This window comes from Silene latifolia, chromosome X (genome assembly GCF_048544455.1).
Source record: "Silene latifolia isolate original U9 population chromosome X, ASM4854445v1, whole genome shotgun sequence".
Classification (NCBI taxonomy): domain Eukaryota; kingdom Viridiplantae; phylum Streptophyta; class Magnoliopsida; order Caryophyllales; family Caryophyllaceae; genus Silene; species Silene latifolia.
The window spans coordinates 6,902,077-6,925,467 of record NC_133537.1 but is presented as its reverse complement, the minus strand read 5'-3'; the positions used below and the strand labels follow the sequence as shown (position 1 = coordinate 6,925,467).

The 23,391-nt window shown below is 40.6% G+C and overlaps 1 protein-coding gene across 1 annotated transcript; it reads left to right on the top strand.

Annotated features, from left to right (window-relative positions):
* Window positions 1–12,198: 12,198 nt before the first annotated feature.
* Window positions 12,199–16,946, top strand: LOC141622632 (protein MANNAN SYNTHESIS-RELATED 1-like). Its single transcript, XM_074438646.1, has 6 exons — window positions 12,199–12,667; window positions 13,126–13,264; window positions 13,403–13,473; window positions 14,508–14,593; window positions 15,360–15,924; window positions 16,394–16,946. The coding sequence occupies exons 1-6, from the start codon at window positions 12,446–12,448 to the stop codon at window positions 16,670–16,672; spliced, it is 1,362 nt and encodes a 453-aa protein (XP_074294747.1). The 5' UTR covers window positions 12,199–12,445; the 3' UTR covers window positions 16,673–16,946.
* The last annotated feature ends 6,445 nt before the right edge of the window (window positions 16,947–23,391 follow it).

Sequence of the window (23,391 nt, the reverse complement as noted above, 5' to 3'; positions counted from 1 at the left end):
TCGGGGGAAACGAGAACGGCGGATCCGCTCGCGGACACAAACGGCACCTGAACGGATCGTATCGGTCAAATCAACTTCGTGCCCACTCACACGGCCGCGCTTCCAACATCCCGAACATAACTATTGGGAAGGAGGACTACGAAGGAATCATCGCCCCACATAGCGACCCACTCGTAGTCCACTTAGACATAGCTAACCACCTGGTCATGAGATGCCCGATTGACACGGGTGCTTACACGAACATCATGTTCGGGGAGTGCTTTAAGGGCTCGGCACGAAAATTGCGGACCTTAGCCCATGCACCAACCCATTGTACGCCTTCTCCGGGCAGCTTGGTCCCCCCGGGGGTCTATCAAGTTACCGATGTTCGGCCACCCGACGCGGCCAAGAATGTGATGTCCGAGTTCGTGGTCATCGACGGCTCATCCGCATACAACGTTCTCATCGGTCGTGTCACCCCGAGTGAGGTCGATCTTTGTAATGTCCATCCGGGCCCGACACCGATGTATATCTCGGACCGCGGGGAGGTTCATAAACTCGTCTCAAAGAACGAAAAGGACGAGGTGGTCAACGTCCAAATATCGGCCAGAGGATGCAACATGCAATCCTTCAAAGTGGCAAAGAAAGAGGAAAAAGGGAAGAACCCATCCTTAAGACAAGAGGACGAACCGATGAGCACCAACCACGTCGCCATGGTCGAAGGGGTTGAGACCGAACAGATAGAGATTGATCCAGACGCACCGTGATCGCGGTGTCGGCCTGAACCAAAATTCAGGGCCGATCTCCTGACCCGCCGAGAAGGAACAAAGACGTCTTTGCGTACTCGGCCGCCGAGATGCCAGTGTAAGCCGAGAAGTCATCGTTCACAAGTGAACGTACTCCCAGCCGCCGCCCGTGAAGCGGGGATGAGAAACTCCTCGGCCGAGAAGGAAGATGCCATCAAGGCCGAGGTCGATAAGTTGTTAGATGCGGGCTTTATCATCCCTTGTACATACCCTGAATGGCTAGCTAATGTTGTAATGGTTAAAAAGTCATCAGGGGGGTGGAGGATGTGTGTTGATTTTACGCAACTTAATAAAGCATGCCCGAAAGATTGCTATCCCTTGCCTCGGATAGATAGTTTAATAGACGCAACGGCAGGCTACACAATCTGAGCCTGCCGACGCCTTTTCAGATACCATCAGTATTCATGGCGAGAGGAAGACATGCCTAAATGCGCATTCATCACCATACACGGCACCTACATGTACAAGATGATGCCGTTTGGTTTGAAAAACGCCGGCGCGACTTACACAAGACTGGTGGACAAAGTGTTCCAAAATCAAAAAGGGCGAAACATTGAGGCTTACGTCGACGATGCTATTGTCAAGAGCAAGTCCGACGGCGAGCACCTAGCCGATTTACACGAGACTTTTTGTTCACTAAGGAAATACAAGATGAAGCTTAACCCTACAAAGTGCAACTTCGGTGTCCGGGCAAGGCAAATTCCTCGGCGTGCTTGTTAGCGCCCAGGGGAATTGATGCCAATCCGAGAAAGTCCAAGCAATTCTAGACTGCACGGAGCCGAGGAATCGAAAAGAGGTTATGATGTTGACCGGGAGGATGGCGGCCCTTGCCCGTTTTATCTCTCGGTCGGTAACAAGAGCACCCCATTCTTCAAAGTGCTAAAAGGGAATAAAGACTTCTGGGGGGAGGAACAGAGCACGGCTTTCAAACAATCAAGGCCCATCTCAAACTCTCCCGACCCTGTCCAGGCCGACGATCGGGGAAACGCTATATCTATATTTAGCAAGAACCTCGGCCCGCACGATCTCCGTAATCGTCGAGAAGAAAAACAAGCAAGAAGACTAATATACTTTATCGCCATACACTGTTGTTCCGCCGAGAGAAACTACCCGCTGATTGAAAAAGCGGCCTTTGCCGTGGTTGTTGCCGCAAGGAAGTTGAAACCCTACTTCGACGCACATCCCATGACGGTCTTAACCGACCAGCCGTTGGAGAAAACACTGGAAAAATTCGAACAATCGGGCGGACTTATCAAATGGGCAAATGAGCTATCTCGCTTCGGCATTCAATACAAACCAAGGCCTTCGATAAAAGGGCGTGCGGGAACTTCTTGGCCGAGTGCACGTATCATGAAGAATCGTGTCCCGGCATGTGGGAGGTATATACCGATGGATCCTCCACAACGAACGGCTCGGGAGCCGGCATCCTTATCATCAGCCCAAACGGGGACGAGTTCGAGTACGCTTTGAAGTTTACCTTCTCGACCTCAAACAACGAATCCGAATATGAGGCGGTGATAACCGGAGTTGAGTTAGCCGAGAGCCACCAAGGAACACATCATTTTGAAAATGACTCTCTCTTGGTAACTAACCAATACGAAGGAGAGTACGAGGCTCGGGACGATGGGATGGTAAGATACCTGGAAAAGGTAAAAGCCGAGACCTCAAAATTGAAGTCATTCAAAATGCGACACATCCCTGTGTCGAGAACAACCGGCCGACGCTCTCTCAAAGCTGGCGATTCAACCATAAAGAATATCACCAACCGAACCGTCTTTGGTGGACATCGAGAACGCTAAAAGCATTGACGAAACCATCGGCATGGTGTGCGACGTGGAAACCGAGACAACATGGATGACTCCGATAAAGGGGTATAAACTGTCAAATGAATTACCAGAGGACCGCAACCTCTCACAAAAGATAAAGAGGATCGCAAAGAAGGTACTTGGTGTTTGAAGGAGAGTTATACAGGAGGTCCGCGACAAAGCCACTCCTAAGATGTGTCGGTCCGGTAGATGCGAGCTAATATCTTGTAAATACACGAAGGCATCTGTGGTCATCACATGGGGGCAAGAACACTAGCCCACAAAGCTCTCCGAGCCGGCTACTTCGCCCACCATGCTTGAAGATTCCGAAACAAAACCAGAAAATGCAACAATCGCGGATGCACGCTCCGGGTGATACACGCACCTTCCCGAGACCCGCAACAGTGCTTAATCCCCTTCCCTTTGCACAGTGGGGAATGGATCTACTAGGGCCATTTCCAACGGCATCCGGAGGAAGAAAATTCCTAATCGTCGTCGTCGACTACTTCACCAAATGGGTTGAGGCCGTAGCGATTACTGCGAAGACCGCGGCGGCCGTAAGAAAGGTGATCTGGGAAAATGTCATAACTCGTTTTGGGTTACCCCAAGTCATGGTGTTCGACCATGGCCGAGAATTTTGGAGTGACACAATAATGAGCTGGTTGGAAGAACTCGGCATAAAATTCGCATACTCCTCCGTCCCACCACCCCGAAGAGCAACGGGCGAGGCGGCCAATAAAAAACGATCCTCAACGGCTTGAAGAAGACGGTTGAAGACCTCAAGGGAAGATGGGCCGATGAGCTACCCGGCGTTCTATGGTCCCTCCGGACCACGGAGAAAGAAGCAACGGGTGCAGTCCTTTTCACCTAGTCTACGGGTCCGGCGATCCTGCCGATTGAAGCAACGGTGCCAACATTCAGAACGGCCACTTTTAACCCGGATGAAAACGAGGAAGGCCTAAGAACCTCCCTGGACCTGGTCGAAGAAAGCCGAGATACGGCACGCCTCAACTTAGCAAAGATATCGAGCCGAATGAAAAGAGCCTACAACCGAAGAGTCCACAAAAGGGACTTAAAAGTAGGAGATCTGGTCCTAAGGAAGTCGGCCGCCACCAACAAAGGAAACATCCATGGCAAGTTGACGGCCAATCGGGAGGGTCCCTACAAGGTAGTTGAAGAAATGAGGCCGGGTACATACCTGGTGACGGGACATGGGAGATGTACCCTTGATGAGCCATTGGAACACCGAAACAATCTCGGAAAATACTTTGTATAACAAATGAGTTGCCCAAAACAATTGTTGGCACCCCAATGCATATTCATATCTAATGAGGAGTCATCCAAGTTTTTCATCAAAGTGTTAATCCACCCCAATCGAAGGCATACTAACATATGTACACAGCAGACAGAGCGAAAACCTCGATCATCCCGGCCTTTAACGGGGAGCGACGGGGACGAGCCGATATGCTAACATATGTTCAACGGCGGTCAAAACGTAAACTCCGTTGCCCCGGTAACTAGCCGGGAAGAGACGAGTGAAACGCGACTGCCCTCGGCAAATTAAGACCGAGCTTAAAGACGTTAAACACAGTTGAGATACGCATTCTAACTGCCTCGGCCAAGCCGAAGGTAAAAACGAAAAAGCGCTCAATTAATTAACGCAACTACCCTCGGCAAATTAAGACCGAGCTTAAAGACGTTAAACACAGTTGAGATACGCATTCTAACTGCCTCGGCCAAGCCGAAGGTAAAAACGAAAAAGCGCTCAATTAATTAACGCAACTACCCTCGGCAAATTAAGACCGAGCTTAAAGACGTTAAACACAGTTGAGATACGCATTCTAACTGCCTCGGCCAAGCCGAAGGTAAAAACGAAAAAGCGCTCAATTAATTAACGCAACTACCCTCGGCAAATTAAGACCGAGCTTAAAGACGTTAAACACGGTTGAGATACGCATTCTAACGCGCTCGGTGAAGCCAAAGGTAAAAACGAAAAGCGCTCAATTAATTAACGCCCGAAGACAAGTGAAGGGATAAACCAAATGCCACGGCCCAGCCAGAGGCAAAGCAAGCAAAATTCTCATTAAGAAAAAGATAACGAGTTACAAGAAGGAGAAACACAGACGACGGCCGTCCCCTTTGGGATAAGCCAAGACTCTACCTACCAGGGTCTTACAAAAATACAAGGAAAAGTAAAGCAAAAGGTTTCGGACTGGTTCTTTGAAGCGCCAAAAGGATGGCAGGGAGAAAAGGCTTAATAGTTGGCCCCCGAATAGCTGAAGCTATCCGAGACGCCGGGTGAGCCTGGTGACGACCGCCCGTCTCCCTATGCCTGTTGCTGCTTGCCCTTACCGCCATCAGCAGCGTTACCCTCGGTGAGCGGCTTAGGTGCAATCTGGGCAGCCTTAGCATCCTCAGCTTTCTTGGCAGCCTTAGCATCCTCAGCTGCCTTATCCGCCGCAGCTTTCTTAGCAGCCTTAGCATCCTCAGCTGCCTTATCCGCCGCAGCTTTCTTAGCATCCTCAGCTGCTTTCAGTCTGGCGGCCTCCTCCTTGGCCGCCCTCGTCTCCTCTGCAAGGGCCGCCTTTTCAGCGGTCGCCTCCTCCTTCTTGGCCCTCGCGTCCTCGGCAGCCTTATCCGCCGCAGCCTTCTCTTTAGCCTCGAGCCTATCGTCGAACAGCTCGTCAAATTTTCCCCACAGACGGCGCCAATTGTTCCGGGTATGAATTCCGAAGCAGGTTTGTTTACCACGCTAGCTTTGTCGAATAATGCCTCTTCTAGCCTTGACTGCTCTCCTCGGCCTCTCCTGGTATTTATAGGCAAAGGCCCATAAAGGAGGACCAATCAAAACGCAGCCCATGAAGCGTCAGCCAATCAACGAAGAGACACATGTCAGGCATGCATACACGGAATGTCAATCGACGCAATGATTGAATGTCAATCAAAGCAACAAGAAACCAAGCGTCTTCAACACGCCCCTTCATATCCCTTTGCCTATTCACCTTCCTCAAAGAAAACTCCTAAAGTATCTATTCTCCGCCAAGAACACGACTAACCAAGCTAGGTAGCACCGTGGGGCAATCAAAAATACACCTAAGCACTCTCAACCTTGGGTCCGCCGGCTAAGAAGACCTTCTCTTCCACATTTTGATGTCCATTACACATCCATGTGGAGGGGGGATACTGATGCGCCTAACAAGAACCACGCCGATGCTTCGAAGAAGCCGATACTGAAATTTTGCAAAAAAAAATACTTGCACGAATATACACTCGATACATCGGAGCCCATACCACGGCATGACTACGCCGGGGGGCAAATTGATGGGGCATATTCTCATGCCCGTGACCAAGTCAACATATTGAACGAGGTCAAAGATATCCACAAGACAAGCCAATGACTTAGACATCCCAGCCGATGCGACCTTTCGGCTGCTGCCGACTGGGTCTCGGATGGCAACCTACCAGCCAGGGCACCTACCCGCGTACTCATATCCAAGAACCCTCGGCATGGAGTCAACCAGGCTCGCCGGCTGCCATAGGTCCCTCGGCCGAGGGTAGATCGATCTTTTCACCGCTTTGTGCCACTTGGCCCACTTGGCCACTACGTGACAAAAGGTGAAAGTCTATAAATACTCCTCAATCCTCATTGAGGAAGGGATCGGGAATCTAACCTAAGAACCCCTTAAATTGGTATTATCTCTCTCATCTCTCTACAATACACGTCATCAAGCAACATACCACTGAATCACAATAAGTTCACTGACTTGAGCGTCGGAGTGAGTACGCTTGGCACAAAGCCAAGCCCTCAGTTTGCTCATTGTCGCAGGAGAGGCCGAGGAGAGCAGTCAAGGCTAGAAGAGGCATTATTCGACAAAGCTAGCGTGGTAAACAAACCTGCTTCGGAATTCATACCCGGAACAAAATGTAATTTATTCTCGTAATTATGTAATTTTATTATTAATTATGTAATTTTATTATTAATTTTTTTAAGACGGAAATTATCGCATGGTTGTATCGGCAGACGATTTGAAGAAATAAATTCTTTGCACACCAACGGGACCCACCATAACCTGAATTTCCAAAAAAAAAAAAAAGTTGTACAAATGAGGTGGCGCATTCTCCATTCAGCATTGTCTTCTGAATTAATAAAGATAAGATTAGGAATCACGAATTTTGAAAGGTACTACATTACACCATACTAATTAATTAAGTATGTATTTGTAGATGTCAACTAATTAGTTAATAAAGTCATGAAAATGGTATTTATGACCTGAGTTTGAACCTCGTTAGAATCAAATGGCCCTTGTAGCTCCGTTTAGACCAAAAATCTAATTATGTATTTGGTTTCATAATCTGGTGTGTATGTGATTTGGAGTTGCTTAATTTCGCCCCTAAATTACGAATCTCGCCTCATTTATCTAGGGCTTTTTTATCACGTGCTCACTAGGTACATATTAAAAAACCCAAAAAGGAAATAATTAAGTCTTATTTTTATGAAAAACTGAAATATGTAACCACCTTTACCTTTCTTTTTGGGTTTTTCTAACGTGTGCCCTAAGGGCATACATTAATAACCTATATGTGGAATAATAACAAGATAATCTCATTAATTATGGTAAAAATGAGTTTATTTTTGGATATCTCATAAGATTATCTTGTTATTATTTCCACATATAGGTTATTAACATTAGAAAAACCCTTTTTTCTAATAGAAAAACACTTAATTATTTCGATTTTGGTGTTCTTAACATGTGCCCAAACACAGGTAAGAAAAACCCTTTATCATAAAGTTTACATTTCTCTCTTCTTTTCTTTCACTTTTATCTCAAGGGTTAACCACGCTTATCTCAAATTATACAAATACTCCAAGGCCCTTTTTTTTTCGTCTGAAAAGAGATGAACTTAATTAAATGGAGCTGAACTGAACTTAACTTAATTGAAGTAAAAGTTAATTTGTGAGGAGATGAGCTGAGTTGAACTGAACTTAACTAAACTGAATAGAGTTGATTGAACTGAAATAAGCTGAAATTAAGTCCAAAAGAATAGGACATTAATCAAGGAATTTGTTAACGTAAGTATATTGTAATACCCCGACTTAAATATTAATCGGGAGCGGTTATTTACGGTAGCTTATCAGGCTGTGTATTTAGTCCATAGATTAATATGGGTCAAACGGTTACTCACGGTAGCCTGTCATGCTGTTTATTTAGCCCATAGATCAACATATTTTGCATATTTTGACCACACCCATGTGCATCCCTGAAAACCTTCCCTGAATGTCACTCATCCTAAGATTAGTTACTCCCCATCAACAATCATGTTTAACAGTGGAGTTCTTATCATGGGGTTACATATTAGAAAGCGAACTTTGTTAATATGTGTAATATTTTCAATCGCTTTAAGCAATAGTCATTTAAGCTTATCAGTAGATATTTTCAATGAAGTACCCCATCTAAATTAGAGTTGGAAAACTAGTTGTGTCGTGTTGAGTTCGTGTTTGTGTCACATATAAATGGGTCATCTACCCCTTAACTATCTTAACCAAACCCGTTTACTTAAAGTGATCATACACTCAATCCTAACCCAATCAATTTAACTTTCTTATAACTCAATCCGACTTGTTTAACCCATTTATCCTTAAACAACTCAATTTTATCTTAATAAACTCACTTAACACATTTAACCTGAATAACTTGTTTAACCCAAAACGACCTACCAAATGACATGTTCAAACCCTTTCACATCTAAAATGGCTTAATCAAAGTGTGGAAAACAAAATTAATGCTTTTCTTTTTGAAATGTTACGCGGTAATCTAATAAAAATGTATGATTTCAACATCTCATTTGCATGTTTTTTTAACTTATTAGTTTACCACTATATATGATATAAGGTCATATTGGTAAATAGGTTAACAGGTAAAACCAACTTCATTTCAACCCATTTAGATTAAATGGGCTATTCATGTCGGGTTCATTCGCGTCATAAAACCCCAACCCTAACCAGACCCATTTAACTTTCGTATCGACTCAATTATTTAAATGGATCAAAATGTCTCAATCTGAACCTGCTTACTTCGTTTCGTATCAGGTCGAGTCACTATTTGTCAGTTCTAATCTAAATAACATCTTTAGTTAACTTAAAAGTATTACATATTTACATGTATACTCCTCCTGACGACTCACAAATCCAATCATGCAATTTTCCAACAAAGGTACAACTCAAATTTACTCAATTATTTGTACTTTAATTTGATAAATTGTTATAAGAACTAGTCATTATCCCATTATCTTGTAATGTCAAATTGAGTTAGTTGTATAATACCTAATCCAATGTGACTATGTTGTTAGCATTTTATTATTTGATGAAATATTATAGTTTTTTCTTCCTCATTTTATGATGTTTTTGTTTTAGGTGAGTAGGTGAAAACCCAATAATTAAGTGGGTCCAATTAATGGATTGGAGTTGAAAGTATTTGATTATGTGCCAAGATCCACGCCTTGCGTTGAATCCAAATTACGTAACGAGTATAATTTTGGTGTAAAGAGGATTTCACATGGACACGATTCATGCGGGCTACCATCCTTATAGTTGCGGTGTATTATATGGTTGTTAGGGACTAAGATCTATTTAAGCATTGGTCTTCCTTAATAATTGAGTTAATGGAGATCTACGCACTCTTAGGAAGTCGGTTATGGTTAGGGTCGGGTTGTATTTATCATTACCTATTTATTAATTCATAATATTTTAGCTTTTTTTTTTCTGATATAAGATGCGGTTTTAATTTATTCAGATACAATCATACAAACCATAAACATAAATATTACATTAAAAAAAATTTCAGTAATATCAAATCTTAGCACTATTTTTTACCAATCAAACTCGAAAACTCTAATTAAATTACGACATAACTAGTTTAGATCCCGCGCAATGGGTGCACGGTATACATTAGTTTTTTTTTCTTTGTAATGTATTATTTATAAATAGTATAGACCCCATGTATTGTATGTACGGTACTACAATACCTATATAATTTTATTTTTCAGTAGTATTATTTATCGAATTCGGATTGACAATTTGTTTATTTTTCATATTTTTCATCATTGTATTTTGATTTGAATTGAGGAATAAAAATTAAAATTGTAAGAAGTAATGAAATGAGTATTTTTTTTTTTGAATTTTTTTTTACTGAGAAATAAATGATGTTATTTTACGAATACTTACTAATAACATTTTTTTCAGCCACAACTTTTTATCATAAAAAGTTAATGAATTTTTATCATAAAGTTCTTTTAAAAAAATTTCTTTATCATAAAAAGCCGGGAGATAAATTTGTACAAAATGTGAAATATTGAATGTTGTAAATATTTAGGGGGCGTTTGGTACGGGAAAGGGTAAGAGAATGAAATCAAGAAATGGTAAGAGAGGGAAATGAATGGGATCACCCATATTATACTTGGGTGTTTGGTTGACAATTAGAGGAAAAGGGAATTAAAAGCCAACATCCACCACCATTACCCACCACCATTACCCACCACCTGCCACCATTATCTACACCGACACCACCACAAGTAGCGGCGCCGACGATCTTCCTCACGGTACCCCACAACGAACCTAATCACCGCGCCTCACGCCCTCAACAAACACCACAATCCCGACCCCAAAGTTACATTAAAAAGTTATATATTTTGTGAAAATTCACACTAAAAAGTTACATTAAAATAATTATATAACTTAATTTTTGTAAAGAATAAAAAGTCTATCATTTTTTTAGTCTTAAGCATACATATACATTATCACCCGTTTAGCACCCGACCCACCCGTTTCATCCATGGATGATGGATGGGTGGATGACGGATGATAATTTTCATGGATGATGGATGGGTTGGATGAGATTTTAATGTGACGAATGGATGACGGATGAGGCTTCACCTGACCCGAACCCGATATCCAAGGCAACTAAACAACTCTAATATATAAACTCGACAATCTGCTCACGGTCGGGATTAATTTTGATTAAAATATTTGTAGGACTTCAACCTTAATAATGGAAAACTACTTGTAAGCGTTGAGGTTTCACGTCGAAGTTTGTACCTTCCATCCTCCCACTCACTGTCCACAACATCACCATTAGCAATTCATGTAAGACAATCATGTTGTATTAATCAATTAATTAATTAATTAAGGAGTACTATTTAAGCATTTTATGTATGATTGAATTATTGAATGACATGAATGTAAATCACAAAGAACGTGCATGTCGTGTGTATCGTAGATGCATCTCTGTCCTTAGTACTAATCATTTTATATAATAAAAAGTGATTATTTTACAATAAAAATTTATAACTGAAATCGTAATAACTTGGCGATAATTTTTATCAAAAATATTCAAATTTTATCGATAAATAGTCACATTTTATTTATTTAAAGTTAACACGGACATCATCAGTCTAAAATAAGACTGCAATAAATGAGTTATGGACTGACTTCTTTCCTTTTTGATGTTAATCTAAAAGAATATCAGTTAGTCTTGTTATAGACGGATATATCCGTCTATAGCTAAAGACGGGTCAAATAGCTTGGTGACATTTTTGGCCCCACCACCTCAATTGTTGCTTATTCTATTAAGAATGTGGTATTGTATTTGGCCTATCTTTAGATATAGACGAGAATATATGCCGTCTATAATGAGATTTTATTAAAGAATATATTGAGTAAAAAAACTACTCTGCCTGCATTTTACCTAAAGAACAGCAGTAAATACATAAAGGTTATAATTGGACAATCAATTCACGCTTTATAATCATATCTTTTCATGGAATTTAGTGAATGATGAAACATTGCCGACTTTGTACTCTGCAATGATTACATTTATTAAATCAATCGGAGTTTCACTTTTGTATTTCCTTATATTTTCGATTTTTTTTTTCTTCGAATTGTTTGATTTTCTAAGTTGTGCTCTTTTGTAAAAAAGAAAATGGGACAATTTGTAATCTTCTTTTACAAGTGCAGAGAATAATAGACTTTTTTTTTCATTAAATCATCTATATGAGATCTTCAGTTTGGAAAAAACTAGCTACATTCTGATCTAGTAACCAGGAGTTACAGTTAGCGTGTAAACATTGACTAATCATATCTTCCAGTTACAATTTCAGAAAACATTAATTTTTCTCAAAATCCACGGTCTTTACGTGATTTAACGAGCCTGTCTATCAGCTTTCGTTAAGTAACTAATGCTCATTTTGACAATTATAAGACAATCATAATAAAAGTAAAGTCACGGTGGATAAAACATACAATAAGAACTCTTAACCCATCCGTAAACAAAGGTCGCGGAATAACTCTATTTTTTTTATGACGAAGGAACCCGTAGCCGTTACCTTTAACGTATACTGAGTAAAAACAACTCTATCTAATCAGAGTTAAAAACCACTTATATATAAGTATATAACCAAAAAATACAACTGAAAATTCAAAGATAGTCCAATATTCAAAAGTTGAATAAAAAAATACACGGTTAGTAAAAAAACGTACTACGAAAATAAATCCAACTTCGGAAATTACTACAGAGTGCCGATAAACCAGTGAGTTTTTTTTGGGAAATACCAGTGTCGGCGATACCAATCAAGCAGACAACATAAAATCGCTGACTTTAGTTAAAGACTACTTCCCATATACCGACGTCATTTCCACCATTTTTCAATTATACAACAAACAAGTGTATGTAAATGTAATTATCTATATAACATTTCATTATTATTAATTTTCACAAATTAAAGTAACAATCTTTCCTTTAAATTCCATTGTTTTTCTTCTTTTTGTTTCTGCACAGAAAAAATCAAAGAAATAAAACAAAAATGCAGAGATCTGAGAGAGAGCATCATAGTAATAATAACGGAGGATTAGTAGTTGATAAAAAGAAAGAACAACATCGTTCTAATTGTACGTTAATTGTTGTTAAATGGATCTCAAGTGTTGCTGCTGATCCTAGACAAATTCTTGCTGGTTTTCTTACTGTTACTATGTTTGTTATGCTTGCTCATATGATCAAAAGAGAGCATTTTGATTCTTTTTCCAAGGTGGGTTTTGCTTCATTTGATGAATTTTTGTGCTTAATTTGATGAGTTTTTTGTGTTAAATTTGATTGGTTTTTAGTTTATTTTGATGGGTTTTGTGTATTCATGCTTTACTTTGATTATCAGATTTTTGCTCTTTTTTTTTTTGTGGGATTTGATTGATTTCTGATGAGTTTTGTGTTTATTTTGATGGATTTTCTGTGATCATGCTCTCACTTTGTCACAAATTCTCATTTAAGACGGGTATATCCGTCTTATTGACGGGTCACTTTGTTCATCAGATTTTTGCTCAATTTTTTTCTTTGGGGGAATTTTGTGTGATTTGATTGATTTTTGGTGATTTTTTTCTAATTTGGTGGGAATTGATTGATTTTTGCTGAATTATGTGTTTTGAGCAATTTGATTGTTTTATGATGAAAGTTAACATTTTTTTTTTCCAATTTGATTGTTTTATGATAAAGGTGGACATTTCACCACTTCAAACAAATCCATTGGAAAAAGCCAAGTTTGAAGAACAGATTGAAGATGCAGTTGATAACATTGCATTATGGGGTGATGATGTTCCTGCACTTAAACCCTGTTGGACCAAATCAAGTTTTGGTAAGTTAAGACGGTTTTAAGCAAGACCTAAACTGAATCTATAGTTGGGTTATGGATTTGAAGTTTGAACCTTTGAAAAGATTGGGATTACTATGTTTTATGTGGATCTTGAGAATTGACTTGATTCCTTGTTTTCAGGTAAAGCACATCAATCTGAGGGGTATCTTACTTTTTCCTTGACAGATGGTCCTGAATACCATGTCTCACAGGTAGCGAATCAAACCTTTATTGGTACACACGAACATTTATATGAGACAGTTTCATACATGAGAATTTGGGTTGGTCTGTATGTAATGATAGATGAACCATCTCAACCAAAACCTTAAGGTGATGGTTGATGCCCAACTATTATAAATATTCCTATTACGCTCTCTCACTAAAAAACCCGTTGGGCTTGAAGAGTGGTTAGTTGTGCACCGGCTCCCCCGTACCGTGTGCTGGGTTTCCACTTCGAGTTTTTGAGGAGTTTTGAGATTGCCAGGATTTGAACCCGTGTACGCTCTCTCACTCAAAAACCCGTTGGGCTTGAAGAGTGGTTAGTTGTGCACCGGCTCCCCCGTACCGTGTGCTGGGTTTCCACTTCGAGTTTTTGAGGAGTTTTGAGATTGCCAGGATTTGAACCCGTGACCTTCGGTCACTCTGGCTCTGATACCATGATAGATGAACCATCTCAACCAAAACCTTAAGGTGATGATGGTTGAGGCCCAACTATTATAAATATTCCTATTATGTAAGACTGTCATATACAATACTCAAACTCAGACTCACTAGTCGATATATGGTCGGGTCAAATTTTGTTTCAATTTATGATCTGGTTTAATTGCATTTGACTACTTTTGACAATTGCTTCAGTCTTCAAGCTGTATCAATGGTTTTCTTCTCATTTTCTTTTGCATTCTAGCTGTTATTTTTGCCTGTCAAATCTGAAATGTTTCTCATTTAGATTTATATTTTTATGCTTCCAAGTTCCAACTGATTTTGTTCAAATCGCTCTTGCCTGAAACGGTGAATTGGGGACTTTTATGTTCTCACATTTTAAGTGCTGGAGCATTTGGATCTTTTGGTTGATGGTGAGAAGGCTTTCATTCGTTTTGTCTTGTAGCACTGCTGAATTCCCCTGGATCGTACTTGAGACCTTTAGTATGGCTAGGTCAACTACTTATCGGTTGGTCTAAGGTGCTATCAGGTACTTATGATTGAGTCTAGAGTGTTATCTATAATACTGCAACTTTTTTTCGCGCAGATTGCTGATGCAGTGGTGGTCGCGAGAAGCATTGGTGCGACTCTTGTACTTCCCGATATCAGGGGAAGCAAACTGGGGGACAAAAGGTCAGTAATCAAAGTCTACGATGCTATTATTTTTCCAGCTAATTGTTACATGACGTTCACAGTGTACTCAAACCAGTTTAGTATACACAGATATTCATCTGCTCTTTTCTTAGGAATCATGAATAAGAATTTTCGCCCATTTTTGAAAATGTTTGCTTTTATTTGCATTGCGGAGGGTTGCTAAACCGAGAATCTGCTTCTGGTCTGAAAGCATCATATCCAAAAACAAGGGTTTTGTGAAAAAGCCACTCCTTTTGCACGCTTTTGATGTACTTGCAATTATAAGTCCACGTAACAACAATGTTACTCGAGTAGTCGAGTGCCTTAGAGGCTCTTGCAAATTGTGGGATGGAGGGTTCTGATGGCCGATCTAGATTTCTGGACTATTGATGAAAATTGCATCGAAAATTACATTGAATGACTGTTAGAATAAAAGGACATGCAACCATCTTAGTCGGCCATGTTGTTTTCTTGCATTATAATACGGAACCAAACAATAGTGAGTTTATGTAATACCCCCTTTAAAAATGAGTCCATAAGATTATTAAAATAAGAGATGTCATGCATGTTGACCTGCTGTGCTACTTAAATGAGAGCCGCCGGAGTGGCCTGATTATGTAATGTTTTAACTCTTTTATCATTGTCATCTATGATCATCCGAGATTTGTGTCAGCTATAGGAAAAATGTAGCATATGATGTGACAGCTGGCAATCTACCTTATTTACATTTCCTCAACAATAGATTTTTACATCATTTAACTTGCAGGGATTTCGAAGACGTCTATGACGCTAAAAAGTTCATAAATAGTTTAGATGGAGTTGTCAGGGTAGTGAAGGAACCATCTACAACGATAGCAGCAAAAAATCTTGCTGTTGTGAAGGTTCCAACTCGTGTTACAAAAACGCAAATTGAAGAAAATATCGAGCCAATGTTCAAGAAGAAGGGCAATGTCAGGCTAGCCACATCTTTTCCGTCAGTAAATATGCAAAAGACTGCAGGCAAAACCGAGACTGACCTGGTTGCATGCAAGGCAATGTTTGGGTCATTAGAATTGCAGTCTGAAATCCATGGAGTTGTTGACTCAATGTTGGAGCGTTTAAGAACATTGAGCAGAAAGTCAGACGGCCGTTTCATAGCCGTGGATTTAAGGGTTGATCTCTTAAAGAAGAAGGGTTGCGAAGAGCAGAACAGTTGTTTCGATGCCAGGGAAGTTGCGGTATTTTTAAGGAAAATTGGCTATGGTAAGGATACCACAATCTATGTGACCGAACCCAGATGGAACAGTAGTCTTAGTGAACTAAAGGAGCTCTTCCCGAAAACTTACACAAAGGTATAAATCTCTTCTTTACATAAGTTATTTGGACCACCCCACTTTTGGAAGTCTTTCTGCTACGGAGTATTTGTTTCACGAGGAGGAGGGAAGGGTTCCCAAGTGATTTGTAACTGAAGGTCAAACTTTGAATGATGCTTTAAAGATCGTATACTTTGTAAAAGAAAAAATATGTTTATCTTGCTTAGAATGATGTGTCGTGACATGTTGGAGCGCCTGGCTTCATGCAAAACGCAGCCAAAGTGAAGTGTGGAGTATGAATCAGAACAAGGTGGTGTCATGCTGTGAAAGTTTGAAATATTTTATGGTAGTGTTTTTTTTATAGTTCACTAGTATCATGAGCCGCAGCATTTGCAAATATTTTTTTTTGCAAGTCATAAGGTCGGTCATGATTACTGCCACTCAATAACGTACGACCTACAGACCTAAAGTCATTTTGACGCGTTTTTTCCACTTGCAACTATTTCAGGAGGGGATAATGCCAACGGATAAGAAGGATAAATTCCTCGATGTTGAAGCCCCGACATTAGAAGAGGTGATTGATTTCCACATCTGCTCAGAAAGCGACGTTTTTGTGCCAGCCATTTCCGGTCTATTCTATGCCAATGTTGCTGGCAAACGTATCTCAACTGGCAAAACTCAGATACTTGTTCCGACTGAGATATCAGATCTTTCTGCTACTCCAGATCGCTTCATTTCCGATTACATCACCAAGCAGACCCACCTGGCGTATTCGTGTTTCTGTTGATAGTCCTAATTGAATCCAGCCCAGAAATGCCCCATGAACAGGTAAATCAGACCCCTTTGGACAAGGAATCAAAACTTGAGTTGTTTATTGTTTAAGTATACTTCAATTCAGTTCAGTTCAGCTTGCCTAAGCAAACATTGAGGCGACAAGCAATTTAGAAATACAGGTGTTAGTATAGATTTTTTTTGGTTAACTTGTATTCCTATCATTTTCGTTGTAAACGATGTGATTTAGACATTGTCAGTTTGATATAATTTGTGGGTTTTTTTGGTTAGTCTTTTATTGAACATTTGAACCTCGTACTCTGTCAAAACCGAATTGTGTGGAATTGTGGATGTCAGTGTTGCTTAATTCGTAATGAATTGTTATTAGCCCAAACTTGAATTTACGATGCAACAAGGGTTTGGATTTGGTCGCATTAAAATTTCCAAGATAACGAGATATAACCCTTATATGTGCCTTCACAGGCGTTTGTTTCCCTCCTTTTCACTCTCCACGCCGACTGAGTGCGGACCTTTAGCCGATGTGTTTCCAGTCGGACTTCAGTGACCAGACCGAATGCTAAGAAACTATGGTAAATCAGTACCAAGTTCAGATCTCCCGTTTCATGTTCCTCGAATTAACTAACGACATGGAAGGATGAGGTAAAGTTTATGTACTTTACTTTTCTGGCGTACCATGAATCGTGTATTATAACACTTCAATTTCAGTCATTCAGGAGGGCGTGTCGGGTCATATTCCTTTCTCTCCTGGTTTTCTAGCACGTGTCTGAGTTTGCTTCCGGAGTTACCTTATTCGATTTCATCACCAAATAACAAGTATTAATCCATTTTTAACATGTATCAAACTTTCACGCGTAATTAGTTTATTGCATACCGGCACCCACAAATGTCCCCTATTACTCCACAAAATTTGCGTTGATGTTTTATCTAACTCGAGGAACCGTCCGTGTGATTTACGGACATTTTTGTTCTAGGACCCTGTAATACCGAAAACCGTGTATTACACACTTCAATTTCAGCCGTTCGGAAGGTCGTGTCGGGTCATGTTTCTTTCTCTCCCGATTTTATTAGCACGTGTCCGAGGTTGCTTCAGGAGTTGCCTTATTTGATTTGAGCACCAAGTAACAAGTATTTATCTATTTTGAACGAGTATCCAACTTTTGCCCGAGATTAGTTTATTGAATACCGGCACCCTCAATTATCCTCCGTTACTCCTTAAAATTTCGGTGGACGCTTTATCTGACCCAAGGAACCGTCCTTGTGATTTACGGACATTTTTGTTCAAGGACCATGTAATCCCGAAAACCGTGTATTATACACTTCTATTTCAGTCGTTCGGGAGGTCGTGTCGGATCATGTTTCTTTCTCGCCCGGGTTTTCTAGCACATGTCCGAGTTTTTTTCAGGAGTTGCCTTATTCGATTTTAGCACCAAATAACAAATATTAATCCTTTTATAACGAGTATCCAACTTTCTCCCCCGATTAGGTTATTGTATACCGCCACTTTCAAATGTCCTTGTTACTTCTCAAAACTTATGTGGATACATTATCTGACCCGAGGACCGTCCGTGTGATTTACATACATTTTTGTTCCGGGATCCTGGATTTCCGAAGCCGTGTATTATACACTTCAATTTCAGCCGTTCGGGTAAGGATGACAATGGGTCGGGTTGGATAGGGTTTTGCAAGATCCAAACCCGATCCACTTACTTATTGGATCACAAATCCATATCCATACTTGATCCATATCCAAAATTTTAAAATCCATACCCGATCCATTATACTTTTTTCAAACTCATACCCGCTCCAAATCCATACCCGATCCACCATATAATCCAAAACCCAATGCAAAACTTTATTTGACTACATAAAAAAATTAATCTTATATAAGAAAATTGAAATTTCAAGTTTAATAAAACCTAAAATTTTAAAAATATACGATTGAATCGGTTTCGGGTATGAATGGATCGGGTTTGGATTTGGTTCGGGTTTTCCAATAGTGGATATGGATATGGGTTTTTAAATAGTGGATTGGGGATGGATATTTAAAGGGTGGGTTTGGATCGAATTTTTTCCTTCGGTTCTCGGTTCGGTTTGGGCCATAATTGTCATCCCTCCTACGTTCGGGAGGTCGGGTTGGGTCATCTTTCTTTCTCTCCCGGTTTTTCTAGCACGTGCCCGAGGTTGCTTCCGGAGTTGCCTTATTTGATTTCAGCACCAAATAACAAGTATTAATCCATTATTAGCGAGTATCCAACTTTCGCCTAAGATTAGTTTATTGCATACCGGCACCCGAGGAACCGTCCATGTTATTTACGGACATTTTTGTACCGAGACCCTGAAATCACGAAAACAGTGTATTATACACTTCAATTTCAGCCGTTCGGGAGGTCGTGGCGGCTCATGTTTTTTGCTCTCTCGGTTTATCTAGCACGTGTTCGAGGTTGCTTTATTCGATTTCAGCACCAAATAACAAATATTAATCTATTATGACCAAGTATCCAACTTTCGCCCGGGATTAATTTATTGCATACCGGTACCCTCAAATGTCCTCCGTTACTCATTAAATTTCTGTGGACGCTTTATCTGATCCAAGGAACCGTCCGTGTGATTTACGGACGTTTTTGTTCCGAGACCCTGAAATCACGAAAATCGTGTATTATACACTTCAATTTCTGTGGATGCTTTATTTGACCCGAGGAACCGTTCGTGTGATTTAAGGATGTTTTGGTTCCGAGACCCTGGAATCCCGAAAATCGTGTATTATACACTTCAATTGCAGCCGTTCGGGAGGTCGTGTCGGGTCACGTTTCTTTCTTTCCCGGTTTTTCTTGCACGTGTCTGAGGTAGTTTCAGGAGTTGCCTTATTCGATTTTAGCACCAAATAATAAGTATTAATCCATATTTAACATAGTAATCCCACGCGTGATTAGTTTATTATATATCGGCACCCTCACATGTCGCCTGTTATTCCACAAAATTTGCGTGGATGATTTATCTAACCCGTGGAACCATCTGTGTGATTTACGGGCATTTTTGTTTCGGGACCTTGAAATACCGAAAACCGTGTATTATACACTTCAATTTCAGCCGTTCGGGAGGTCGTGTCAAGTCATATTTCTTTCTCTCCCGATTTTGTTAGCACGTGTCCGAGGTTGCTTCAGAAGTTGTCTTATTCGATTTGAGCACCAAATGACAAGTATTTATCCATTTCGAACGAGTATCCAACTTTTGCCCGAGATTAGTTTATTGAATACCGTCACCCTAAAATATCCTCTGTTACTCCTTGCAATTTCGGTGGACGCTTTATCTGACCCAAGGAACCCGTCCTTGTGATTTACGGACATTTTTTTCAGGACCCTATAATCCCGAAAACCATGTATTACACTTCCATTTCAGTCGTTCGGGAGGTCGTGTCGGATCATGTTTCTTTCTCGCCCGGTTTTCTAGCACATGTCCGAGTTTGTTTCAGGAGTTGCCTTATTCGATTTTAGCACCAAATAACAAATATTATTCCTTTTTAACGAGTATCCAACTTTCGCCCCCGATTAGTTTATTGTATACCGGCACTCTCAAATGTCCTTGTTACTCCTTAAAAGTTCTGTGGATACATTATCTGACCCGCCGAGGACCGTCCGTGTGATTTGCGGACATTTTTGTTTCGGGATCCTGGATTTCCGAAAACCGTGTATTATACACTTCAATTTCAGCCGTTCGGGAGGTCGGGTTGAGTCATCTTTCTTTCTCTCCCAATGTTTCTAGCACGTGTCCGAGGTTACTTCCAGAGTTGCCTTATTTGATTTCAGCGCCAAATAATAAGTATTAAACCCTTATTAGCGAGTATCCCAGTTTCGCCTAAGATTAGTTTATTGCATACCGGCACCCTCAAATGTCATTCGTTACTCCTTCAATTTTTGTGGTCGCTTTATCTGACCCGAGGAACCGTCCGTGTGATTTACGGACATTTTTGTTCCGAGACCCTGAAATCACGAAAACCGTGTATTATACACTTCAATTTCATCCGTTCGGGAGGTCGTGTCGGGTCATCTTTCTTTCTCTCTCGGTTTATCTAGCACGTGTTCGAGGTTGCTTCCGGAGTTGCTTTATTCGATTTCAGCACCAAATAATAAGTATTAATCCATTATTAGCGAGTATACAACTTTCGCCCGGGATTAATTTATTGCATACAGGTACCCTCAAATGTCCTCAATTACTCATTAAATTTTTGTGGACGCTTCATCTTACCCGAGGAACCGTTCGTGTGATTTACGGACGTTTTTGTTCCGAGACCCTGGAATCCCGAAAACCGTGTATTATACACTTCAATTTCAGCCGTTCGGGAGGTCGTGTCGGGTAATGTTTCTTTCTCTCGCGGTTTTTCTTGCACGTGTCCGAGGTTGTTTCAGGAGTTGCCTTATTCGATTTTAGCACCAAATAATAAGTATTAATCCATATTTAACGAGTATCCAGCTTTCACGCGTGATTAGTTTATTATATACCGGCACCCTCACATGTCCCTTGTTATTCCACAAAATTTGCATGGAAGCTTTATCTAACTCGTAGAACCATCTACGGGCATTTTTGTTCTGTGACCCTAAAATACCGAAAATCGTGTATTATAAACTTCAATATCAGCAGTTTGGGAGGTCGTGTCAAGTCATGTTTCTTTCTCTCCCAATTTTGTTAGCACGTGTGCGAGGTTGCTTTAGGAGTTGTCTTATTCGATTTGAGCACCAAATAACAAGTATTTATCCATTTTGAACGAGTATCCAACTTTCGCCCGAGATTTGTTTATTGAATACCGGCACCCTCAAATGTCCTTCGTTACTCCTTAAAATTTATGTGGACGCTTTATCTGGCCCAAGGAACCGTCCTTGTGATTTACGGACATTTTTGTTCAAGGATCCTGTAATTCCGAAAACCGTGTATTTCAGTCGTTCAGGAGGTTGTGTCGGGTCATGTTTCTTTCTCGCCCGTTTTTTCTAGCACGTGTATAACGAATGATCGTTGAAGATGTGAAGGTCGAACCCAAGGGACGGTTGTGATGGTTCTAGGATTGCTTATCTAGACACTAGTTTAGCTCAAATTAAGAAGGTGAGTTGGTTTAAAACTAACTAATGAAATTAAAACTAGAGCAATAGAAAGTCGAGTAATTACTAAGAACGATGAAATATAATGATTAATTGAACTAGGATGTTCGGGTTCACTTATATAGACAAAGAGGGAAATACACATAGAATGACAAAACCCAAGAGCGCATGCAAAGGAAAGACCCAATCTCTCGATGTGAGACTAACCCCTAAATCAAGATTGATTAAGTCCTCACCTAATTAATCCAACCACAATTTTATCATGTAATTCCTAGATACTAGTCAAGTTCTCACCCAACAAGTATAAAAGATAGTGCAAATGCCTAAATTCTCATTCAAGCATTCACACAACCACCTTATGCGCATGATAAAACCAACAAGCATATACTCAAGAATTGTAGTCTCTCTGTGTCATAATCCACTCGTATAACTCTATATAAGATCCTTCTCCATCCTAGTAAGGCACTACTCACACATGGTGACAACAGACAACACAAAAGATGGAAATTTTGACATATAACAAGTAAAGGAAAGCATGTTGTAAAGATAAACTAATTAAGCAACTTGAATATGTAAACAATTGAAAGATAAACAAACTAGAAGAGGAGTTATACCAATTAAGAGGCAATTTGCAATCTTGGATTAAATAGGAGAAGAATCTTCACCAATCTTCAAATTACAACCCAATACCAAATCTAAACAATTGAGATTAACTAATTCTAAGCTAAATTATTAAGTAATTAATGTTTGATTAGGGAAAGATTAAAGCTTGCTTAAGAGTGTTTGCATAAAAAGGGAAATAAATTCAGATCTAGGGTTATGTGTACAAATGATTAAAGGATGGGGTATTTATAGTTTACAAGAAAATTAGGTTGAAAATTAAAAAGAAGTCAAAAATGCGGAGGGTGCGTCCCAGCTGGTGGGTCGGCCGCCGGTAGGTTACCCGGCTGGGAGTTCTCTGTATGTTGTGAAGGAAATTGAAGTCATCATGTACGCACGGCCGGCGGGCCGACCGCCGATGGGGTGTCGACTGAGAGTGCGCTTGTGATTCTTTCTTCAATACTGCCTTTGACTCATCTCCTTGCTTTCCCAGCCGGTGGGCCGGCTTCCGGTAGGCTGCCCGGCTGGGAGTTCTCTGTTTATTCTCACCTATTTCTTCCTTGTTATTCATTGGGAGGGTTCCTAGCCGGCGGACCGGCTGCCGACCTACCTTCTGGGAACCACTTCTCAGGTTTCTCCTCTTCTTCTTCTCATGCTATCTTCTCAATCCATCTTCATTGCTCTCATTCCTTGTTTTCCGCCCCAAATTCTGCAAGACGGACACGATTACATAGACTAGGGAACCGGGGTACAAAATGCAAGGAAAGACACGCAAAACCGTCTCAAACGGAATCAAAATGCATGAGAATAAAGAGGGGAAATGGTATAAATTGATCATATATCATGTGGACGCTTTATCTGACCCGAGGAACCGTCTGTGTGATTTACGGACGTTTTTGTTCCGAGACCCTGGAATTCCGAAAACCATGTATCATACACTTCAATTTGAGCCGTTCGGGAGGTCGTGTCGGGTCATATTTCTTTCTCACCCGGTTTTTCTTGCATGTGTTCGAGGTTGTTTCAGGAG